This window comes from Varroa destructor, unplaced genomic scaffold (genome assembly GCF_002443255.2).
Source record: "Varroa destructor unplaced genomic scaffold, Vdes_3.0 BEIS01000001.1, whole genome shotgun sequence".
Taxonomy (NCBI): Eukaryota; Metazoa; Arthropoda; class Arachnida; order Mesostigmata; family Varroidae; genus Varroa; species Varroa destructor.
This window is the reverse complement of record NW_019211454.1, coordinates 16,681,056-16,705,838: the sequence shown is the minus strand read 5'-3', so window position 1 is coordinate 16,705,838 and position 24,783 is coordinate 16,681,056. Positions and strand designations below refer to the sequence as shown.

General features: G+C 42.7%; 1 protein-coding gene across 19 annotated transcripts in view; it reads left to right on the top strand.

Annotated features, from left to right (window-relative positions):
- LOC111242816 (rho GTPase-activating protein 12-like) overlaps window positions 1-24,783 on the top strand; it is a 78,650-nt gene that overhangs the window by 32,078 nt on the left and 21,789 nt on the right. For 11 of the 19 annotated variants that reach the window (XM_022787654.2, XM_022787656.2, XM_022787657.2 and 8 more), the window contains 5 exons: window positions 2,288-3,216; window positions 16,952-17,872; window positions 20,628-20,848; window positions 22,834-23,214; window positions 23,808-24,078. In XM_022787654.2, coding sequence (XP_022643389.1) covers window positions 3,001-3,216; window positions 16,952-17,872; window positions 20,628-20,848; window positions 22,834-23,214; window positions 23,808-24,078 — 2,010 coding nt within the window. In that variant the 5' untranslated portion in view covers window positions 2,288-3,000. Of the gene's footprint in view, window positions 1-2,287; window positions 3,217-3,384; window positions 4,626-5,959; window positions 6,031-10,878; window positions 12,798-12,892; window positions 16,726-16,951; window positions 17,873-20,627; window positions 20,849-22,833; window positions 23,215-23,807; window positions 24,079-24,783 lie in introns of those variants that run through there. The other 8 variants (XM_022787660.2, XM_022787661.2, XM_086976600.1 and 5 more) reach the window with 8 other exon arrangements.

The window sequence follows — 24,783 nt, the reverse complement described above, 5'->3', positions numbered from 1 at the left end:
CCAACCTTGGCTAGCCGTAATGGGCAGTGTCTTGTATTGTATATTAGAGAAAAGTATGTCTTGTATTGTATATTAGAGTGGAGTTTTTTTTTTTGGATGATAAACACAGTTAAGAAAATAATTGCTGAAATATGTCAGGTTTTTTTTACATGCATTTATGGTAAAGTGGTATGCGTTTAAGCATCGTTTTCATCCTGCTTACGTGACCCCGGCAGATCGCTGGTGGGGTGATCTATGGAATAATTTTATTTTCACTAATTATTGAGATTTAGTGGGGTAGAGAGCGCCCCATTCTTATTAAATATATAGCAATGACAGGGTGTGACCTATTCTTGTGTGGATTGATCTTGCAATTTATCGTACCAAAATACGCATGTTGATTTTTTTTCGAGTGTATGCGTTTACAACATATGCTGTTAATTGTTCAGTTGGCATGCACCCAACTTTTCTCGACCCACATCTGTGCTTTCGTCTGTTGGGAATCGAGAATATACGTATAACTGAAACCCCGACATGGCTTTGAGCTTTCATGTCTATGCTGACCCATTAAATACACCGATTAGCTCAATTGTTTACAAATCAATTCAAGTCAAATGACTGAAGGATCGTGTCCATTGTAATTCGTATATATATTTTTTTTCAAATAAAGCTGTTGTCTTCTTATGGTCCATATTAACATAATGTGATGTTAGTATGGACGACGGCCGTTGGAGCGCTCGACTACGCGTGAACGGCAGAATGCTACTGTAATAATCGATTGTTTCTACGATCTCTTCGTCCATACGCCAGCAGAGTGTAGTTGCTATTTAATGTTCCAGCTTATAGAAATTCAGGGCTTATTCTCATGGGAATGCGTCTGTTGGTGCATTTTTTTGTTTTTAATTTTACGCTTTTTTTGATCATACGGAGTTAACAGTAGTTTATTTCCAGATAGGTTTACACACCCACAGCAGCAGTTCGATCTCTGGAAGGGTTTACTAGCTCTGCTCCCAATCGCATATCAATGAATAGACTACAACCGTTCGACAAACGGTGGAATTAAAAGTTGTTATTCTCAGCTTCGGAAAGATACAGAACGACGCTCCACAGCGTTTTGGAACGGTAATAGAGTACCTTTGTAAAGCGAAACGTATTAAAGGGTACCCAGTGTCGTCGCAACTCGCTCTAGACTTAGAAGACGGCTGACAGATACCACGTTAGCCAATTACCTGGTTCAATGGAATCGCTCGCGGTCTTCGATAGTTGGTTTCGCTGCCGTGACAGTCGCCGTGGACGTAATTGCGATCCGGGCCTCGGATCAAATCCTGACCGAGCTAATAATGCGACCCTTTTGGATACGTAACCATTAGTCGTTCAGATGTACGACCTTAACGCATCGCACGATTAGCGACCTTGATAACAATTTAAGCGAATCCGCCCACAGGACTCGCACACTTCACAAGGCTATTAGTTGCTATTAAAGCACCGAATGTACTTTACGGGGACAATTCAATAAATACACCGAATGCTTCATAAAAACACACACACACAAACAGATACACAAATATTCATTACGCGTTATGCTGCCATGTCAAACTAGCTCGGAGTAATCCTTCAAAAAAAGAAAGAAAATAATCACGATAGACAAATAACTCGTAGTCGATAGCTGAATGAATCTAGGCAGTACTGAGTAATCTTTGTAGGAAAACAGAATTATTCAGCCAATGATCGAGCGGATTAAACCCATATGCGCCACCGTATGACCCACTGGGCCACTTTAAAATGAAGCTGCAACAACTGTGACAGTGGTTATTATTTCTTCATTATTGTTTGCGGGTACTTTTAGACGACTGACTGTGTTCTTGATTCAGGCGCCTAATCGCGAGACGTAATTTGATGATAGAAACACAATTAGAAACATACATAGTATAATAACTGTCTTGGTAAATGGTTCATTTAGGCGAACGATTGCTGGCTAGGCAGCCGTCGCTAATCTATCAATTTATGACAATTTCTGTGCGATTTCATTGACTGTACCTCAGTTTTTCATGTAGCACCATAAAGCTAGCCAAGATGCTAAAGGAAAATCTTCCTGGACATAATGAAGAGTGCACACCATAGATTTTTTGAAAGGTCACCGTGATGTAAATGTGTACAGTTTCTTAGCTTCATAGAACTTATTGTTATAGAAACACATTCTCATGGAAGTGAAAAAAGGGTAGAGAAAAAATTAAGTCATTATTTGTAACGGAATGTTTCTCTTAGCTTTTTTTTGTTGTTGTTGTGGCGTTGTTGTTCGCTATTTCAGGAACCGAATTACCTGCCACCGGACGCTTTTACCAGTATCCACTGGCTAAAGGGTGATGGGGCTCTGGCCGGGCAGGCCAGGGCGCCAAGAGTGATGCGCGTAAAGGGGCGAGCTCGACTGTACTTCAGTCGAACAGCTCGCAATAAACGGCTGTAGAAAGACACTAGCGGGCCAATTGAATATACGCCGAGTCATGCCGACGGAGATGTGGACACTGCACGTCGTGGAGATGCACGCTGGGAACAGCGCCCAACTGCGCTGTTTTCAGCGGCTAGACACCGCATCGGAGAATTGACAAAAATCAAAGAAGAACAAAAGCTTCTTTCGGGACCAGCCGAAAACCAGAGTGGACGAAGAATTTCATATCAGTCGTTGCATCAGGGTAGCTAGGTCGCACTAGGAATTAGTAAGCCAGAGACAGTCGAACGAGGTAAAAGGTCGTGGAGATAAAACAGGTGCGGCGGCACGGGCAACCAGCCCGCTTCGCAACCTAGGTGTTTTCGCAGCAACGGCAGTAGCAGGACATATAAGCTCTGCTTATCAACATAGTTAGAGGTGGCTTGGAGCAAAGCTAAACGCATTTCGCCAACTAGTACCTGTTACATGGTGTAAGCGCATTAGTGCATCGTAATTTCCTGGTTGTATCATACACGCACGATAATCCAGGCAACGGCAGCTGCTTACGGCAGAAGACGACGATTTTTCGAGGCTCAATGGCAGGCGACGAAAATGCCCGGGGCCCTCGGATGTACGCGCGGGTTATGGTCGATACGTCGTACGATCTCGAGCAAAAGCCAGGCGTAATGGATACCGTGAGGCTGAGCAAAGGCGAAAGTCTTGAGGTGCTCGAGTTCCATTCTGACGATTGGTGGAAAGTCCGGCGATGTCACGATGGCAAAGTTATGTTCGCACCGCCCGCGTATCTTGAGGTATGAAACGTAAAACATTTGAAACTTTACTGGAAAAAATATCGTACGTAATGTGGATAGTTGAAATATTATCTACAGGGTAGGACGAAAGTCTTAGCATATATCTATTTTTTATAGTATCCACACACATATATATATGTGGATACAATAAAATAATAATTTTTACAGATGTAAGATGTACATTCCCAAACTGCCAAAAGACCTTTTTCCTTTCATCAGCTCTATATATGACAATGACGGTCCGGACAAATGGTCAGATAAGTAATTAAGTAATGTTCCCGTAAATGATACCACAAAGCTAATCGTCTATAGTCGCAGTCACTGTAAATCACAGCACTGTAGGGCCATTGTCTTCACAAACAAGGCTTAATGTTGAACGTGTCTCACGACTCTAACACAAGCTAACAAAGGTTTCTAACTTCCGCTCGCCAAGTAATACGCTGGTAGAGCGTGTATGTGGACGCATGTAATGACGATGGCGGCTGAACAAGGTAATATCGTTTCCGTGGGTCATGTTCCCTCTGGGGCCCGTAGAGGATTTGCACATTTCATCATAATAGCCTTCGTATAGAGTGATATAGAGCTGAGGATGTGGTACGTTATGTTCCACTGTATAAAAGATGGGTTTCTTTAACTTTCTGTTCAGCCTTTATATAGACATTTAGTTACAAATTCGTTACGCTCTATAACAAGATTTTTATACAGTGGCGCCATCTGGTGTACATGTCATAAATAGAAAACATAGGCGCGACCAGATCTTTACAGGCGGTAATATCCTGTGTGCTTATTCAACCGCTTATTTAGATTTGAGAAAACTAACGGTTTTTATTAATGTTTATTTAACAAAGTTATGAAATCTGCTTTTGTTATTACACCTAAGTTATCTGTCTAATCATTTTCAATAAATACCATAATATACAATGGGAAAGGTATCACGAAAACTACAGAACAAACAAATGTATGGTACATAGAAAATTGTGACGTTCCCCGCTTTCACTGTGCCGGCCCTTTATCGCCTTGTCGATATGCAACCTGAATGATTATCGTTAACAGTCATTATAGAGATATCATTCTATGACCTACCGTCGTATGGACATTCCCATCTTTGTAAATGTTCTTATATGTATACGTGTACGTGTGTAGATCTTCTTGATTTCATGTTTCCCCAATGCACCGGCTGTACTATGTATGTATTAGTTACATGGATACCAGCTATTTCCTTAAAGTTGTCTAGGTTGATGTGGTGGCAACTGACGAGTCATGACGATATGTGGATATCGCGTCCTGTATGGTCCAGTTCACTATTCGTTTCGACAACAACGTATCATTTCTACCCTGTAGGCAGCTATAATCATGAGCCTGATTTAAAACATCCCTAAAGGATCGTGGCTGCAACGACTAACTAAATGGTCAGTAAACTGGCAAGATTTTATTATACCCGTTAGGTTGAGAAGAGACTATTACCATTTTCATCCTGTCATACAATATGAGTTGCTGATTTGTGAAAGCGGTTAAAATGGATGCAGATAAACGTACGTGAAGTACCTTGCCAGGTCGCTAGTTTTCTTTCAGGTGTGTGTTTTTCATTTGTCAGTTAGGTTAGGGGGGTGAACTTCGGTAAAACCAGTTAGTTCGGTGCTAGTTCTTCACTTACATTTATTTGTTTAGATTTTTTTTACAAATTTCGTCTTTTTACAAATAAACCTCAGAGCTTTCGCTTGTCTGTCTGCTTTTGCAGTTTATCCTTTATATTTACCGAGAAAGTTACCTTGACCAACTTGCCGTTTACCAGAACTCGTTCCAATTCTCGCCTTTTTTCCCTGGTACGCTTTGGGGGCGATTGTTGGAATGGCTTGTTTCAATGGGTTGGTTGGCCAAAGTGCCGTAGCGGTAATTCATCCAGTTGTTGTGAGCCCCATCGCACACGGCGTTTCTAAGGTCATCTAAGTCAATCGTTAAACAATCCCTCCTCCACGCAGAAGTTAACAAGCTACTTCGGCAGATCTTTCTGAAGGTGCTAATATCTTTTTTCATAGATAGTTGTTAGGGTGTATTGATATCCACTGCTTTATAGAAGGGTGTACAGATTTTTCCAGGTACGAGATTTTCAGCTGTTTAGTGGTTATAAGTTGTTAAAATATATCTCAACGCTTTTGAGATTGTCTAAATCTCTTTTTCTCTCTCTTTATATATATATATATATATATATATATAGAGAGAGAGAGAGAGAGAGAGAGATGTTTTTATTGGCTATCTGATAAAAACTGCAGTAGCTTAAGCTCGTTTGAGATCACTTTCCCACTACGGAAGTCAAGAAACCGAGTGCCGACTTCTGCACAAAATGTTACTACCTGCCAAATTGAGGCTCAGCGCAAACTTCGATTTTGACCTGCTTCTAATACATATCAGCGGGTGGCATCGAATGGGAGCCTGCACTAACGAAAACCTGATCGTATTTTACAGACGATAAAAGATTAACCCGACTGTATATTGTATTGATTTGATTATGTAGACATTATTGTCACTTTTTAAACTATTACCTTTTTTGGCCAATAACGGTGTTAAGCTAAAATAAAAAAGAAACCTATAATCTTATTATATCGTATACGCAATAAAAATGTCCTTCAAAAAGCCGACAGTTTATTATAGATGGCATACATTATTATTCTTGCATTATAGACAGGCTGGGGTAAATGGTGATACAATTTCGACACCTTCTGCTTTTTTTATCGTGTTATTGAAGGTTCTTTTGTGTACACAGTAAACTTCATGAGCGCTATCAATTTCCGACTTCACCGGAGATTAAAGGTCAAGGTAAGTAAGCGGTCAGTATAGAAACACGTGACTAGGCACCAATCAAATTGTCACAGGCGCTTTCTATGGAAAAAAAAAAGAGCCTCTAACAATCGAAGCTGCGACAGTCATGCTTGACATTGATTTGCAGAGTGCCGTTAAACCAGCTATGTAACATTAAAAACATTGTATTATAGGACCTAGCGAAGAATCCAAACCAACCATTCGCAGTATTCTTAGCTGAAGTTTTCTTACCTGGAACAGCTAAAATTGCTCCTAGATGCGATATACGATATGAGCAATAAGTATGTTTTCATATTTAAGGAGTCTTGACTCCTGCATGAAATGACTGCAGTGTCTTGAATTTCGTACTAAGGGAAGCAATGATCCTATCCTTTTTCATAAATTTATATATTCAAATGAAAGGCTATTCTAATGCTGCTCTAATTCTACACATTAACTTTTTCTGACAGAATGTATCCTGAATTTAGCCGTCCTTCTTTTTTCTCTACTTTATATTTATTGTGTTTTGAATTTAAATTTCCTATCATCCCTACCGTTGAGTAAATACGTACCTACGGTTGAAGGTGCGCGTAATTAAAATTGTTATTTTAATTATCTCAATCTCAATCAAATCACTGGAGCCCGCTTCGCCTCCGTGGGCAAGGCGAATTATTAACGATGTATAGCTACATCTTCTAATCAGCGACAACATCATTCCAAAAGTACTATTTCCGCTATTATTGCAACGAATTGGTCCTTTTATCGCCCATTGCTGAAACTCAGATAATCGGAGATCAGGACCAGTGGCTTCACACCCATTGAAGCCAATAGTGTACAAAATCACAACTTATACGTATAGCTAAAAAAAAAAAAACAGTTATTATGAAGTTATTCCTACCTGACAAGAGGGCTACGTTCAGCCCTTGTGCGTGATGATGATCGTGCTCTTTCCTTTTGCGTAATAACAAAGACGATGATCGTCTAAACACAGATAGCAAAAGAGATGTCTGTGCTTTTCTGTGACTTGTCTCAGCCGAATGGTAGCAGCGTACTTGTACCTATGCCCGCGGTACTGCGCGCGTCTGTTTTGGCAACCCCGATGGCGAAGCGGGGGGTTTACACACAGCTACTTCTCTGTTGACGGATATCACTTCGGCCTCGGTTCCGTGCATCCTGCCATTCTCGCTCGGACAACAGTATTGACCTGGGATGTGTTGTGCCTTCCTGAACCTTTTCATATAGTTCTTGTTGAGTCTCAATCACTCTGCACTGACTTATGGGCCGTGGTCATAGTAGCTTTGTTGTATCATGTTGACGTTGGTAGCGCTACGCTCTTTTCTGCGCTGAATTCTGTTACATTCAGATTTTAGAACAGAACAGACGGTGCGGCAACTGAAGTACGACTAGCGTCTGATCTGTGTGATCCGGTCTTTGCCTAGTAGTACCTTCATCGTAGGCAAGCAGTCGCACCTGCTGTTAAATTCTTTGATGAGATTCGTCTGTAACGATAAAGTTGATGCGTTGGTGGGCCGGCCCTATTCGTTCAATGCGTGGTTGTCTCTTCACCTTTGAAAAGCTTTGCCGTTGTTCTTTCTATTGTTTCCAGTGTTATACCACAATCGTTGTTGCAGTTTATTAGAGAGAAATCGGCGGGACCTTTATAACCTGACAGCTACTATCGGGTCAGGCCAGGATATCGTATTGACCTAATTCTGATACATGTTTTGCTCGTTCCAAGAACACTTAGTTCGAATGTCGTAGGGAAAAACAGTTGCAAAATTAACTACTTTAGTTAGCAATTGGAGCAATTCAGGCCAATCGCCCCTTCTCCCGTAATTTGTTCCTATGGAAATATCACAGAAGTGTCGATAGACGTAGGCTTCTCGCGTAATCTGTTTATACGTCGCATGGACAAGAGCCGAGAGACGTTCTAGTCACATCGAAGCATACGAGATTAATGAATCTTTCCATGTTTCTTAAATTCGGATAAAGCTTATCGGTAACTGTAGACAATACAAACTTTGATGTTTAGGGCAATCTCGCTTCGGATGAATAAGCCAACCAGCCAGCCAGCCAGCCAGCACACATCGGATATAATGTCGTTAAATATGTTATAAGTATTGATAGAAAACCTTCACTAAGCATCGCTTACGAAGCGCTAAGATCTGCAATTCTAGGCCAAGTATTGTTAATTAGAGTTAAGGCAGAAAAGCCTAACGGTACCCTATGCGGTCAAAAAAGACGGCACATTTGTTATGTCATTATCAACACCAGCAGATGCTCAGCAGCTGTTGTCATACATTTGCCTACATATGTCATCTGCGTTGAAAGTATAAGAAGTATGGGGCAAATATATGGTTAGTTTACAACCAGAACAATAGCTGTCCTCGCAGTGAACGCACCGATCTGGGAGCCATTGCAAATAAAGTCTGGCAACTAAAAAATCCCAGAAATATATATATATATATATTAGTTATTATATATTTATTTTTTTATATATATTTTTTATATATTATATTTAGTTAATATATAATTAAGCTAAAACTAAGCGGTCCTACTGCCATCTCTGTTAAAAAGTATGGCCAAGCGCCGTGTGGGACGGTGGAAAAATTCGAATCAACCGCAAAAACGTTCTGAGAATCGTAGCAATCGCTATTAACAATGGATTCTTTGTTTGTTAAGTCTTACGGGTAGACATCAGTCTGCCCTGTGTGATTCAATTCTTTTGATTTGCAAGCGAACTTATTTTCGAAGTAATTCCCTCGCCGACTGATTTCGACGATCTTCTGCCTAACGCTTTTAATACGACTAACAGTAGCTATACCTGTAATGGTGCTAGAAATATTGCCACTAGAGTTTGCACATATTTTTTCTTCACGATTATATATATTCTCTGAAGGGAATCTATGAAATTTAAGAAAGACTGATGACTTAATATGTGTTAAAGGTTCTGGCGCTCTCGCGTTCACGCGTTTTTGTTTTTGTCACATAATCATTACACACAGAATGCGGAATACATTATACACATTTTCAACTAGCCTAGAGTCAATTTTCCAACATTTTTCACCCAGTTTCTGATATTTAACTTATGATTCTGTAACACGTTACATGTAAAATAATCATTTCGGCCCACATAAACAGAAGCTTTGTAAAAAGCCAGGTTAGTAAAAGCCTTGTCCATTGCAATAATGCGTTGTTGTTATTCCCATCTCTGCATCTTGTTATCCCTTCGCTGATCTCCCCCGCCGTTCCTAATACGTTTGCACTATCAATGAGGTAGGTACCTTGCCTAAAGTATTCATCAATCTCTAAGGAATTTTCGCGGCGCTGTCCTGAAAAAATAAAAACTTGAACACTGCGTGTTGATTTTTGAGATTAAAAAATGTTTTTTCAGGACTCGTCTCGTCTGAGGTCAACTCAATCGATTTTCATTTAAAGTTTCTAGACGGCTTGATTATTTATCAGCCAATTTTTTTGCTCGTAGCACCTAGTTAAAAAAATTATGTAATTTCAAAGTCCGCGGGATTCCCTTGTAACAGCCTAATATATTGTTATCCATTCAATCGGCCAATCGATGCTGACTACGTTTTCGGCGAATTTGTCGATTTGTTAGCATTGCAATGAGTAAGGCACAGCTTGGAACGCAGTTCCGATGCGCTCCCAGAGTAGCAGTTATTGTTGTTTAATTGGTGCTGCAACAACAACAACAACAGAAACTTGCAGCTAATTTGCGCGCGTAAAAAAATTCAAAATCAAGGCCTCGGAAATAGTCGTCGGAGACTTCCAAGGAATATAGCGCGAACGATTATCGATGTACAGGTAGTAGACTGAATCGCTTGGTTTGAAACAGATATACGCTAGATACGAAATAAACATTTGAAATTTTGTTAATTCTCCCCTAAGAAGCGAGGAGCAGTTTCGATTCAAAAAGGCATATGGCGTCCGTGCGCTACAATTAATTTGTTAGGGATGATTTCAAAACTTTATACGTATGGATTACTAGCTACCGAATGTCACTGACCATAAGCTGGAAAGCTAAATCCTATACAGCCGAAAAAGCACAAATCGATTCCAAAACCCCATTCGTATCTATCATCACAGAACGATCACTGCTCGCAAACGAACCCCCCTATAAAGTATCAGCTGTAACAATCTGCATATACCTAAACCTATAAATACATCATTTTAATCCATAAGAATACTCGCTCACTGGCAGGCGGCGCATTGTTCCGTCTCAAAGAAAAGTGCAAGCGCTATCCACACTTCTTCAGCTATCGTGATGTATTATTATTATTATTATTATTAGGGATCTAATGGATAGAGCAGCGCGCTCCCTTGGCGGAGAAATTCACCGCTGCGATACATCGCACTACGTTGCAACTGTGTCAAGAGTTGAATCGTTAAGCGAACCTCCGCCAGGAGGTCTTGTTCCGTTAGCGGAAACGCAATGCGACACAAATGACGAATTCCTCCGCGCTAAATACGGTGCGTTTGTGTGTTATGTTCAGTTGAGGCCTGTCTCGTTCAGTTGGTGTCTCCTTCATGAGCGAATCCGCTGACCCGGAGCGGGTCGAGTGGCCGGAGCCCCCCGAAGTCAGGACGAACATTGCCAGAGCACCGCCAGTCCTCCGCGACGGTCCGGAGCTCCAAACGTTAAATGTGTGTTACCGCCGCCGCTACAACTAGTAGCAAGCGAGAACTACGTAACGAAGTCTGGCATTGCGTTTTGGTTAAACAACAACAACAACAATACATCGGATTTGGTCTGTCATTGCTGCTGCTGCTGCTGCTGCTGTTATTATTCCTATAATATGGTGCTCTGGTGCTCAACTGGAGCGGTGTATCTCTACGCATTCAGAGTCGCGCGGTGGGAGGATAACGCCAAGCGGTGCGCTAACGCGATCAAACAGTGCCACTGATTTGCCGGCAACGAACCGCCAGCGACGGTTGGCGGTGGCTCCGCCGCTATGACTGCCAATCAGTTGTTTCAGTGGAACAGCTCAGTGAGCGCGGGCAGCAGCAAAAGCTGAAGTAGCACTTGTTCATGAGTTGTCCGCTAGACGTCGCCAATAGTTCGAGATAGGCTGTTGTTGTCGTCGCTGTCGTTGGTGGCGTTTCAATTGTTAATCGACGGAGATAACTCTATGAGATGCAGCGGAAAGAAGGACAGCATAGGCAGAAGGTCCATTGGGAAAAGTAGTTTAAGGTAAAGAAAAGCGAGAGACTACGCGATGATCCTATCACTTCTAGACAGCATTTTATTTCTCGTTAATTCAACCACTGTTACCTAGATCACAAACGCAGACTCAGATGCGAACCTCAGACTATGTGTAACATCTGCAGAATGCAGAAGCTGCAAACCTGTACCGCCTCTTCGAAGGGCAATTCTCAACATATCCATCTGGCCTCCCTATTGGACCAGCAGCCCAGAGTTCTGCGTGCCACCAAGCTTATTTCCATATGAACACCTATAGCTTAAGTTCCATCACTACCCGATAGGAATGAACAGCTATAAACACCGGTGGTGTACAAATTACCACATGGTGAGAATAGTTTACTTATGCTCAATCTGTTATGTATATGGATAAATGAAGTCGATACTAGACGCATTTATTTACTACGCTTCAATCGCTAACCAAGGACAAACGCGAACAGAGCCTCACGACGACTGGCCTCCATTTGCTTCAGTTCTGTCCACACAGTATCAGCAATGCTGCAAAGAAGTTAGCTACCAATAGGGAGAAATAACCTTATCGGACGTAAGGATAGGGAACGTTGTACGGAAGGTGCGGAATATGAAAGCCGAAGTGAGACATTGGCTGCCATTGGCTAGCGATATAGACCGAAGGGCGTCGAATAAGGAGGAAGTAAATAGTGAAGTAGCTAGCAGATGAGGTTGGCGACTGTTGGAATTTACCAGACAGACCGGTGACTTGGAAGACTTTAGAGGTGTGTGTGGAAGACACAGGTTGATCCGTTGGTTGATTCCACAAAGGAAAGATGGAAAATGAGTTTGTTCCAGTGTCTGATAGCTCTTTTACGGCTCGATTTATTATTGAGTCTGCAAGTATGGCTTCGACTGTCGATAGTTAGTAGGTCGTCGCATTGTGCCGTATTTGTTGGTCGCTCAGCTGGCGTATCATGATACAATATTGCTACTGCTTGCAATAACGAAATTTCTTTCTAAATTAACTATACGCAATGGATAATTTAGCCTCGCCGGATTGCTCGGTTACGACGAGTATTTGTTTAACTGTAGTTAGATCATATCATGTGAACGGGCACGGAGCACTTGCAAAGGCCCGATACGGCTGTCTACGGCTTTATGCTAGCGGCCGCAGCCTGGATTCGTTGGTTGTACCGGCCCAGAAAGGGATGGTATTATCGCAAACAAATGAGCATCCGTCAATGTTTTGTTTACCTTTTCGTTGTAAATTCTTTTCGCGCCCCACCTGATTTGACACCTAACGTTGTTTTTACGATAAATGCTCGTGTTTTTTTTGTCGCGAAACAGTTGGCCATGCCGATGCCTGGTTACAATGTCTGGATTCAGCCAAGATGACATAACTGTGCGAATAGCTGCGTTTGGCCAACAATCGGATGGTGGTGAGTCGGCAAGATCAGGTCGCTGGAAAATGTCTCGCAATACAATATTCGATTTCCTAACGCCCAGCGTTACGACGGCCCAGGGCAACTGCTTGACGACTGCCTGTTTTTAAGCAGCAACGTTATTCCAACCTCATCTATTTTCCGAACGGTCCCTGGCACGTGTAGTCTTAGAAGTGGTGCGTTATCCTTAATGTTCTAGTTTTGTTATACGAATCTATCATTTAGCTTTTAGTTGATCTCAGTCACTTCAGACTGATACGGCCTTACGGCTGGTACGTCTGAATAAAGTATATTTCAACTGAATCAGATCGTTCGCTAATGCGCCAACTCTATCTGGCCGTTTGGTCTTAAAATAACGTTTATGACAATGGGGCTGCCCAAGAAAGTGGGCGCCAATAATGAAATTGGCCGTGACTATGCGAACAAATAAGAAAAAAAAAACACGCTAGCAGCATATAATCGGTTTGTTTCGAGTAAATTAACAAGAATCAATGAACAGAGACTCCATTGGAGTGAGCTTCACTAATCAAACAAGTATGCATTAAAAAAATTCGGCAAAGTTTGTACAGAGAAGGGTTAAGGCGATGTATCTCTGTCCTAGTTCTGGTAGTTATTATTACCATTATTTTCATTCTCCTTCTCATAGATCTGTTGATAACAGGTTTTCTAGTGATCACAAGCTGATACGCTTGTCAGACTGATCTGACGACGGTGCAAAAATCCAGCTGAGAGCTTCGTGGATCTACGTAGTTTAAGCCTTTGGTCTATATCAGGCATAATTCAGATAACTCAAGTGCAACCTACCTCTGCCAATAGACCTGATAATTCTTTCTGCTTCACTGCACAACAAATTATAGTACATCCCCGTTCCGCTTGCAGTTATGGATAAAATCTGGTCATGTGGCGTTCTCTTCGACTAGTCTATATCTAATATAAACACTGTGACAGGCGTTAAATGTAGCATTTTGCTGAATCATGCCGCCGTGTAAATACGATCATATCCGTGTGATTTTCAGACTTCAGGAGCTTTAAATGCTTTTACGTAATGCCAGCGTGTCTGAGCTATCATGTCTGATACACTTTTACATCGATCACATCGTAAATACACATACGAACTCGTCCATCTCTGTTGGCATGCCTTCCCCTCTAGCACAGCCGATTGCCGTCCTTTTGCATTACTAGTTATTCTACGTCATCTAAAATCCACCCAAAGTGAGAATTTTACCACATGAAGCCCTTCCCTTAGCGAATTATACCAAAAATCTAGTCGGACCTACTGTAGCATTATCAACTGCCCCTGATTATTGCTTGTGAAGCTAGCCAGTTCCTTCCGACTTTGGGCTACAGCCGTCCGGCTGCTAGCTACTACAGGATACAGCGGTACGATAGTTGCTCACAGAAACCTTAGCCTGATACCTCTCGCCCATTCAAGATCCAAATTTCTCTCCCTTTCTGTCGTTGGCTGTTCTGGCGAGTTCTCGTGAGTCCGCCTCTCCCGTAACGAATGCCAGTTACTACTGGCGTTGACGCGCTTCACAGTGCTTTGCCGACGCCGCCTATGGCGATTCGTGCGTTTATTTGTCCGCCTGTCTGTCTGTTGTCTGACTAGCCGACTGACTGGAGCGCGCCCGAAGCGTCGACTTATCGGGCCTCCCAGACTGACCTACAGGTGGTAACAAAGCGCGAAAGGTATCGGCGTGATAATGTCACAAACATCGCTCTGGGTAAAGCACTAACGGAATGGACACGGAACATCGGAAAGGAGCCTTATCAGGTCCCGGTCGCTGTATCGCTGCATAGCATCCGGGGTATACCGTGATCGACGTACGCATCGCGTTGGTATCTCCGCGCTAAGTGGACGCAAGTTTTTTTGTTGTCACGATTACTGACAAACGATAGTCATGGCGATACCGTTAGGTACTGCGGATAACCGCTAGTGAACAGTTACTTAGGCTCAGACGCGCGTTTAGGACCTACTCGTTGGCTTAACGATACGCCAATGGAAGAAACAGCATCCGACATCATGTAAATCAGCAAACGTCATCCGCCGTATATTGCTGTCTATCATCACATAAAGGAAGCATAACGCGTTGTATACGCTACTGGATAAATCAGTGCTTTACTTGATACTTCCTTGCCTGTAGATTGGATAACAGAAGAGCTTGTACTATACTCACATAATTGGTGTTAAGCTATTGCTGGTAGTGTGATGATAACTGTGGTTAAATTCTTACTGATTGTGGTGGTCGCGGAAGGAGCAGTGAATGATGAAACGAAGATATTTGCTCTGCGTTGTCTAACCGATGAAGAACCAACAAGAGGAAGGAAGACTGGCTTTGAGTTTACTTCTCCTGCTAAGTAAACTATAGAGACGCTGTACGTTTAGCTATGGTCCAGGGACTACTAGCGGCAATAGCTACACAATGCACGAACGTCGCATGACGACCAAACTCTTATTTCTCTCAATGTATCCCTGTTAACGCCAGCTGAGTACACTTCGCTAGCAACGGGCCGCTATAAAATGCTGTCAACGACTGAAAGAAGCCATGCGTTATTTTAACTATTACGACCCCTATAACGGCGATGTAATGTCGATGTTTACATTGATGAAACGAGTCAGTCATTCATTTGAGCTCAGCCCGTGGTAACGCCCTTGAACAGCTTGACTTCTCTCTTTCCTATTTTGGAAGCGTCTCGGCTCATCAATATTCACTCGTACCCGGCCTTAATATAGGACCTCGCCAAGATCACCTGTCCGTTTTGTAGGATTCGCAGTAGCACTCAACATTGGCGATTAAAGGGTAGCGTTTGTCTCTTAAACAGACCGGATTACCAGTCACGATGTCGATGGACTCCCGCTTGTCCTGGTTACTAGCTGACATGACACCGGTTACGAGGTCAGTGTCGCAAATCGCCGTCGGCAAAGGCGACGAAAGCATCCAAGACTGCCGCCGCAACGACGCCCACGACGACCACAATAGAACAAATGACGTTTTTGGCTTTATAAAACTTTTACAGTTTTAACTTCTGCAGTTCTACATGACTCAGTGGAAATTATTGGCCAATTTGAGAATTTCTCAGTGGAGGAAAATACACTGAGATAAAATGAATACAAAACCTGAACTTCTTCACGTCATATGGGCGAGACTAGCTATAACAACAGTTACCACATGACACATAGAGCGTCATCTTTACTAACATTACCCATGTTAATTGGTGACTGAGCTAAAAGATTTTGGTATTTGGCGAGCGCGGCAATATCAGATCCATTCATGGCACCGCTACGATATCGCCTGTGACCGCAGCAGTAGGTCGAGTTGGACCGACTTGATGACGGTGAGAGGGTTCGTGGCAACCCCTGAAATTTATCCGTTCCGTATTGTCGTTGCGATTTTAACCTAAAGCTAGCACAAAGAAAGAGTCTGGTGATAAAAATAAAACTATCAGCGATGCCCGAAAAGATTTTGGTGGCAAAGCTACTTTGCTACGAAGGCGTTTGGTCCTTATGCCAAAATAGAAGTACAGATTGTGTTCATGTTGTCAAAATCCCGGAACGCACACGACCCGCTAAACTTATTTAGAATTCAAGAACCAATCATCAGAAAGAGGCAAGTTGTTGCCTCCTGCTAGTTAAGAAATCTTGATTAGGTGACTAACTGGCTACGCATGGATCGAGCATGAAACGCTAAGGCAATATACTCCAACAACGAAGACAGACGATCTATTAGCGATAACAATATCACGTATGGAGTAATTTTGCTTTAAGCGTGTTTTATGCTGCTGTGATTAACGGTGACTGCTAGGTTTTGTTGTAGGAAATTCTACCTTGGATAACAAAGTCATATCGTATGTATAACACTATAAGCGAGAGCAAGCATACTCAGTGCACATTTTCAATCGATTTTTGGTGATTCCTCAAAAAGACACCACTTGCTTGTCAGTGGGTCGAGTGTACTCAGACCAAAGAAAAGTAACCCTGAATAGTTACGGTGGTAGGAGATTCTAGAATGGGTCAGCGACTGAGTGCAGCGCGAAGGTGAATCTGCGCGTGATCGGCTAATCGCAGATCATTTTTCTCCGAACCCAGCTTATGCAGGTTCCCAGGTTGACACCCTTTTTAATGGACATTGTTCGATCTAGATAGAGCGAAGTGTTGCCATTCCCTTACGTAGGTACGCTCCAAAAACAAGCAAGTACTAAACATCTCCATAGTCTCATTGCCAATATTTGTACGTTGATAAGAACCGTTAGTTGTTGTGTCAGCGTCATTTTTTTTGTTGGCTGGTAAAACCCTATTCCCCGCCCCCTTCACAACTCTATTCCAATGCAGTGTGGCGTTGTGATGACTCGCGACTACTGCTGCTTGCAGCTGGACTATTCGCGTCAAGATTCGTTGGAGCGGAGAGCGTCTTCTCTCGAGTCGTCGAAGAGTTCGCAGGAGCGTGATCATTCGAAGGGATCGAAGGACACGCTTGATGATGATACCCCACCCGAACCCCTCGAGAGGGACTACCCTCAATCGCAGCCGACCCCGCAGCAACTGCACCGGCTTAACAGCAGCAACAGCCAGCAACAGCACAACACTACGCCAGCATCACAGCGATCGCAGATTCCTCAAATGCGTCATCAGTATCATCAGCAACAACAATCCCACCACTCTCAGCCTCAGCCGCCACCTCGAAGTTCGCTTCGCACGCAGCAGACGATTTCTATATCGTCCGCGAGCACAACAACGAGTAGTGCAGGAGGAGCAGTATTGTCTGCTGCGACGGTGACGAAGTTACCGTCATCCGGTACAGCTGCAGGTGGACTATCAGGCACGCGGGGGGTTGGAGGGACAGCGGTGGTTGGCTCTAGTGCCAATAGTAGCAGCAGTTGCAACACCGCAGCATCTGCAGGTGGAGCCAATGCAAATGGATCTGGAGGCGTCTCTTCCTCAACTGCAAAAGGCCAAAGTAGTCACCAACAAAGTGATGTGATACTATGGAATAAATTAAGCAATAGAGGCACCAGCAGCAGCATAAACACGGGTAGCATAAGCAGCGTTAGCGGAAACAGCGCCAGCTGTACATCAAACAAGACCCAAGCAGGGAACAGCAACGCCAGTTCTGCCGTTGGTTCCGCGCAAGGTTCTGCTGGACCGGTGGACTCTTCCAAGGGACGAGATCGCACGACCGGGTCGATGACGCAGGGGGTGCGTCATTCGCACTCCAGCCCACCAAACAGCCTGTTTACTCAAGCTAGTCTAGAGGTTAGTTGCACTACTAGAAACGATAGGTTCTGAACAGCTCTGAATAGCCACTGTTCTGCTTACTTTAATTAGGTTATGGCTGTCAGCCGCTTGAGGTTATCTCGAAGTGGATAGGAGTAAAATGGAGACGATCATTTTCTGCGTCAGCTACCTAGAACGAAAGGAAAATATAATGCGTATAATTTATACTGTACGAACGTCGAACATAAAAGAACATTTTCAATACAAATTTCACGAAAATTCTTCAAAATTCCGCTTCCAGTGGTACCATTTTAAGCTAGTGTATTTTAAGGCCATACAAAAAGTGGTGCCCTGGGTGTTAATCTCGATAAGACGGAGAGAGATTACAGATACCCTTGATCTCCTAATAGCACTTCTATAGGCAACGTCCATCACTAATTGTAAATGCTATCTGTTAGTTTCCTTTGTTGAAAAATATTTGATAAACCCACAAATCGATAGATCGGCTAATAGCGACATTTTCTATTGCGATGTTCTTATGACAACATCTGCGAGGCTCACAATAATCGTTTGTCCTACCTAGTGCTTTGATAAAAGAAACTAACTTTTTTCTATGAAAGTTAGTGAACTGAATGAACTACCCTCGTTTATTATAGCTAATTACATTACTTATTAGATATAATAATAATAATAATAGGATTATTATTATTTATCAGATATTACATAATTTTTGTTCATTTTGCCGTCTATAGCATTGATAGGCAGACAAAAGGATCCCGTTGTCTGTCGTCACTGCAGCAATGCGTCTTTGTCAATCTGTTTCTCATTGTCACCTCTTTAGACCTATGACAATCGTCCAGGGTGGCTGCTGCTTCGTTTCGTACGGCTTGATTTACTAAATTGAATTCCATCTTTGGCTTAACGAAATTTTTTTTGTTCCACTTAGTAAAAAATCAATGCGTACTCATTATAAATGTAACCTCAGATAAGTAAAGAGGATTCGGAAATTGGGGTCGTCAAGTGTATCGCTAAACAAATGCAAACTTTTGTTCGCGCTTGCGAAATTCAGTAGAAATGAGCAATACTAAAACGGTAGGCCGTTATGAAATGCTACATGTCGCAGCTAATCTATTCATGGCAATCACCTGATAATTATATGATTCGTCTATACATGTGGGAACAGCCCTTGTTTTTGACGCAGAGCATAGATAGTTCATCGGCTCTTCGTAGTTGAAAGGTATCGGCATCGACGATAAGAGCTCGATGCGTTGGACTTTGAAACAGTCAGTAGAAATTCCACTTTTCTCCTTTGTTTGTAAAGTGAAGATCTTATCTTTTGGGGTCACGAGAGCATCACCAGATCTGACTAATACTTCAGTTGACTAGTCACAGTGAACAAACGAAAAAAGTATTACAATGCCATCGTTAGCATTGCTTCAAATGGCCGGTACCCAATTCGAGTACGAAAAAAGTAAGCCTTCTCCCGGGTTCGAATCTCGACCACGTAACGTATCTCAAGATTATGCTGACGTCAATTCAATAGGCGTTGGCATTGCACCACTATAGAACTACTATTGCGACAATGATTACTACCGCTGCAGTGAGCAATTCATGCTTCGCTGCCATCAAACGAACGAAATAAGCGACGGATTAACGATGAATACAACAAGCAACAGTTAGGATAACACTCTTCGTTATAATCATTTTTATTATCCTGACAAACTTACCTCAAAAGTTAACTACCTCGTTGTTGTTTCCGACGGAAAGATACGGCTGTCGCGCAGCTTCCGTAATCGTAGATGGAACGATCCTTCCTTGCTATCATAGTTATTCTATCGATGGCAACATAGTTCTCGTTAGTGCTGGCGTCGTCCTTCTGCCGCTGTTCATCTAGACCATCACCCGCTGTGAGGTGTGGCATCTCCTTCTCCTATCATACACAAACACCCGATCCCTATCTGTATGAAAATGACAATGTTGTTGTGTCTTATTTTCCCCGTTTGGAACGGCGTATCGTCTGTGAACTTCCATTGTTTTCACGTTGTGTCGTTGGTGCATAGTAATCATCTTATTGTGACATCTTTTTTGCCCTAACTGGGTCCTCCTGCTTGATTGGGTTAAAGATGATATTGTATCGGGCACATTGTTGGTTTCGTCGTCGATGGAACAGCCGGGTGAATTTAACCGATTATATCTTTATTGTCACTATGGTGGAGCTATTAGCGTCTGTAGTATGTGTTTGATATAGTTTGTAAGACATTGTTTCGTTGCATTGGTTCTAGATAATTAGTCTTTTTTTGCGTTCTAAATGAGAGAGCTTTTGGTGAGAATTGGGTCTCACCACAAAGTTTCTACGCCATGGTATTGTGGCGTTGCCGAGCAAACCAACTACGCGGAAGACTGTTGTGGCTGTAGGCTAGCGTCTGTCTTAAAAGCGCGGATGCAAATAATGGATTTAGGACGCCGTTCCTATACTGTCCACGTCGTTCACGTCCATGGGCACTCGACAGCTTCGATTTGGTGATTATCGAGCTAACTAATTTCTCTATCTAATCTATCTGATGTGTGCCTAAATATGGCCTGTTTTGCATGTTTTTCATAGCCCACATTCTCATCCCATAAGGAAGTTCCTGATCGATTTTGGACATGACCTACTTCTTTGTGGCTTGATAATTATCAACTCCAGCCATTGCGGCATTAAGCCTGATAACGAACCATGGGTCAACAATTTCTTGTGTTCTCTGTGTAAACACGGATGCAGTTCCGTATAATTTAAAAGCTATATTCATTGAAGGTGCACCCCGTTGATGGCGACGACATCGATGTGGATAGTTCGCCGAGTCCTGGGATGGCTCCGGGATGCGGTTCTGGTGGGCGAGGCCCGTTTGAGCGACGTTTCCGAATGTCGCTTGATGAAGCTCTTCGGGAGCGTCGAGAGAAGATGGGCGAAGTTGTAGACGACGGCAGTGAACCTCGTAGCGATGAAGATTCTCTTATTGAACATCAACAAACCGGGTATGTATGTAGGAATGTAATTGATGCAGAGCCTGAGAATATTTTATTTTATAGGGAATTTGTCAATCATTTATAAATTCTATGCTCGAATTTCCTTGCTGTTGATTCTAAATGAAAAACTTATGAAAAGCTTTCTGTCTTTGAATGAGTCTTCAGATCGTACTTGGTCATCAGTAAATATGAGGTAGTCGATAAAAAAACTATTCGTTTCTGTTAAGAATCTGCTTTCATTTTACTCGTTCTGATCGGAAAATACGACTATTCTCCGATGGTAAAGTTCGCAAGTTATGATCTTTTGTTTTGAGACAGAGGTTAAAATCGACATTTCATTGTAAAATTGCCCATTGCCGAAGAAGTGAAACAACCTTTTTGGTAGATAAATGTAAAAATAAGTTGGTAAGGTTGTCTTTCTTTTTTCTTTTTTTACCATATTTGATGTTATTTACGTGGAGATAACTGGGTAAGTTGATCATTTCTGTTTTGTATACAGTCTGAAAAGACCCTTTACCTTGAAGAGTCATTTTCATTTGTTGTTACCTATCACAGAAACTTCTCCTATCTATATTGACACTATAAGTTACTACTTATTATTAATATTGAGGAACTTTTTTTAGATGCGCTTTCACTACATAGACCCAAAAATAGTAGTCGACATATTTCGCAATAATATCTCCCCCAGTAACAGCAACAACACCTTCATAAAGAATCGATGACGTCTTAACGTTGACGAAATCAGAATTCTGACTTCAAGGCTTTGGAACATATGTTTATCTGCGGCAGACGGGTTTGTATTAATGAACAACGTTGCTACGTGCGTACGCGGTGCGCCAATCTTTCCGGCAAGACACAGATCCTTTGGGACTGAACAGACCCCGACATTATTGGCCGCGTCTGTTCAAGGTAAGCCGACCTAAACCTGAACGCGCTCAAGTGAACTCGAACGGACCAACAGGAGCGTCGATCCAAAAATAGGATGACGATGGAGAAAAGGTTAAAGATGAGACAAACAAAAACAGAGACGTACTAGTCTAATTGGGCCAATTTGCCCTCTTTTACTAGGATAGCCAGGAATCAGGAGTGTGATTGACGGTCATCACTGGTGGACAGCGGGCGTCAATCGTGTGACGTATATCTGATTCAAGAAGCCTTTGATCGTTTGGCGGTAGCATCTTATCGTTTACATTACGTTCGTCAGAATATTATAAACGTGATCTCTTTCGACTGGTAAAGAAAGTAGAACGTATTCCCTGTAGGGTAGACACTGTATAGAGGAACAAGTCCATGGGAGGAGGTGGGTGCTGCGCAGGCAGCAACTGTCTAATAATGGGCCAGTTTTTTGAGATAAAGTATGACAAGTTTATTGGAATGTTTTTGAAAAGGTATTGGGTTCGAGGTAAATAGTGGCACTTTTATGGAACTCGAACTGAAAATTCAGTGTATGTGCTCACGTTTGTGACGAAGAGGATCGCTATTAATGACGAGAATACAGGAAGACGCAGCCGAAATTTAGAGGCGAGCTTGTTGTATGTAGACACGACTTCGGTCGCCACTTGTGCATCTGCAACTGAAGTCCGGGTAAATCTCAATAGCGACGTCTTAGATCGAATCCACGAAAGAATCCGTGAAGATAGGGCAACTGTATTTCGGACGTCTTAGAAAAACAGGGACGGTTTTAAAAGTTCAGTTCTTCTAGAAGAACATTACCAGGATAGCTGTGATTAGCTTAATTGGCAGTTATCGCGGCTAAATTATGGAACAAATTAAACAAGTTTAACGTAAAGCAATAAATAACGATAGCACGACTATACTTGTACAGAGTTTAATCAACTAACTGGTTATGCATTCCTCACATGAATTACTGATTGATTATTACAAATGAACTAAAGACTGAGCGCGTTAATCCTTCAAGTTAATTGAATTCTATATCATGTATGCTCTAGCACATTCAATATATAATCAATCGTCTTTTTTATTTCTCGTTTTAGTTCTGATCTCGACGAAGGTGATGAGGACGACCTGGTGTCAAATTCGCCCACGGGCTTCCGCTTCTCTATCGTGTCCTCGAATACACCAAACACGTCCAATCCGTTGCAGCTACCGCCCCGTACAGGGCCGATTCAGCGAGGGCATTCAGCTCCGCTTCGGCCTCGAAGTGAGGGACATCAGCCGCAGCCGATCTACGCCAACGTCCAGCAGCCTCAAGGAGACGTAGTGATCGTTCATGCGCATGGACAGCATCATCAGTCAAGTGGTGAACACTCCCATGTCCACAGCAACTTTCTCGAAGGTGGACAGCTTAGCGCCCCTCTTGATCTCGCACTTGCTACGACACCTCCTTTTCCGTCTCCGAACGAAGATCCCGTCCGGTGAGTTGGCACAGAAAAGGCCGAAGAGAATGATTAAGCCGTTCAAACGTTTCACATGCGGTATTTAAAATATTGTACACAGGCTGGTCTAAGAAGAAGGCTCATAGTGGCAAATAAGATAGGAAAAAATAAGAATTCCTATTAGGCAAGAGAATAGCTGTAAGCATATTTTATTCACAAGTACTATGATTGTTCTTAATTGTCCGCTTTAGCTTTTGCTACTGCTGTAAATCTAATCTTAGTAGCCCACCCTGTATTTTGTATGAAATAAGGGTGTCAGAGTCATAACGTCACATAGTTAATCAAACAAAGAGTGCAGTAGTAAATAATTGACTCTAACAGAAGTAAACATTGTCTGTATAGAGATTGTGGCCGATTTGAAGCAGCCGTTGTTTCCGCTACACTTTATATAACGGCGCGATAACTTGTGCGGTTAAACTTCGGACAGGGAAACTTAGTAAGCGTTGTCGACTCAACGCCGGCGAGTACTACACAACGGACGTACTTAGAAGAAATAAACCTTTCTACATTGTGCTCTGATTGTTATTTGCACTTATTCTCTGATTTTTTGTCTGCAACCCGCCGTCCTATAGATATCTCTCTGACCATTGGGGCGAGTACCGGTCAACTGGAGGACGTCCGTACTACTACAATTACGTGACGGGTGAACACTCGTGGAAACCTCCGCGAACGCGGAAGAAATTTTCTAGTCAGCGTTTGGCGCAATCCGTAGATTCAGTTGATGGGCTTGAGGCGCTTGACGGCCCCGACTGCACCGATGGAGGTTTGGATAGCTCCGTTGAGGGCATTATGCCTAGTCCTCCGCCGAGCCCAACGGAAACTATCGCATCTGGATGGAGCAAGGTATGGGAGTGCACTGTAAACGTGCTATCTAACTTGAACTTCCTCATGAAAATTAGAAAATTCATTAATTTGTGCGCGATGTTATGTACCACGTACGTTAGTTAGACACCTAATGATTCGGTTAATTATGTAGGGCGTGTTATGAAAGTAGCGTAAAAATGGCACGAACCAAGACTTTTTTTTGTGAGATGTTTAATAACTCAATCGCGTTTTTATCGAACGAGTCTTGTCGGTTAGGATCGGTGCAATTCAGCGACTGCGCTTCTAAATAAATTTCGGAAACTTTGCTTTTCCATTAATGCAGAAAGGTAACCAACATGCCCGTATTTACCTGCTTATGCCAGATATTCGTTATCGCTCGGCCCAAATACAGCATATCACATCGACGCCTACAAACAAAAGTACCACATCGAATAAGTGCGCTGAGTCGACGCATCGAATGACGGAAATATTATTATATATTGCAGACGAGTTGCCGTTAATCTCCTTCAGGGCCTTTGTCCCTTTGCAGTAGTGGACGGCCCCTTAGCGCGGCCTTCCATGACAGCAGTACTAGTAATCATGACAGCAGACGAAACCGTACATCGAAGGGGGTGCTCTTTCCCGCAGCATCGTTGAGGTACTCCTGGGTTGTGTCTTGCGCCGTGGCTGCTTGCTGCCGGTTCATCGCCGACTATCAGCCCGTGATCAAAGCAAGCTTTTGAT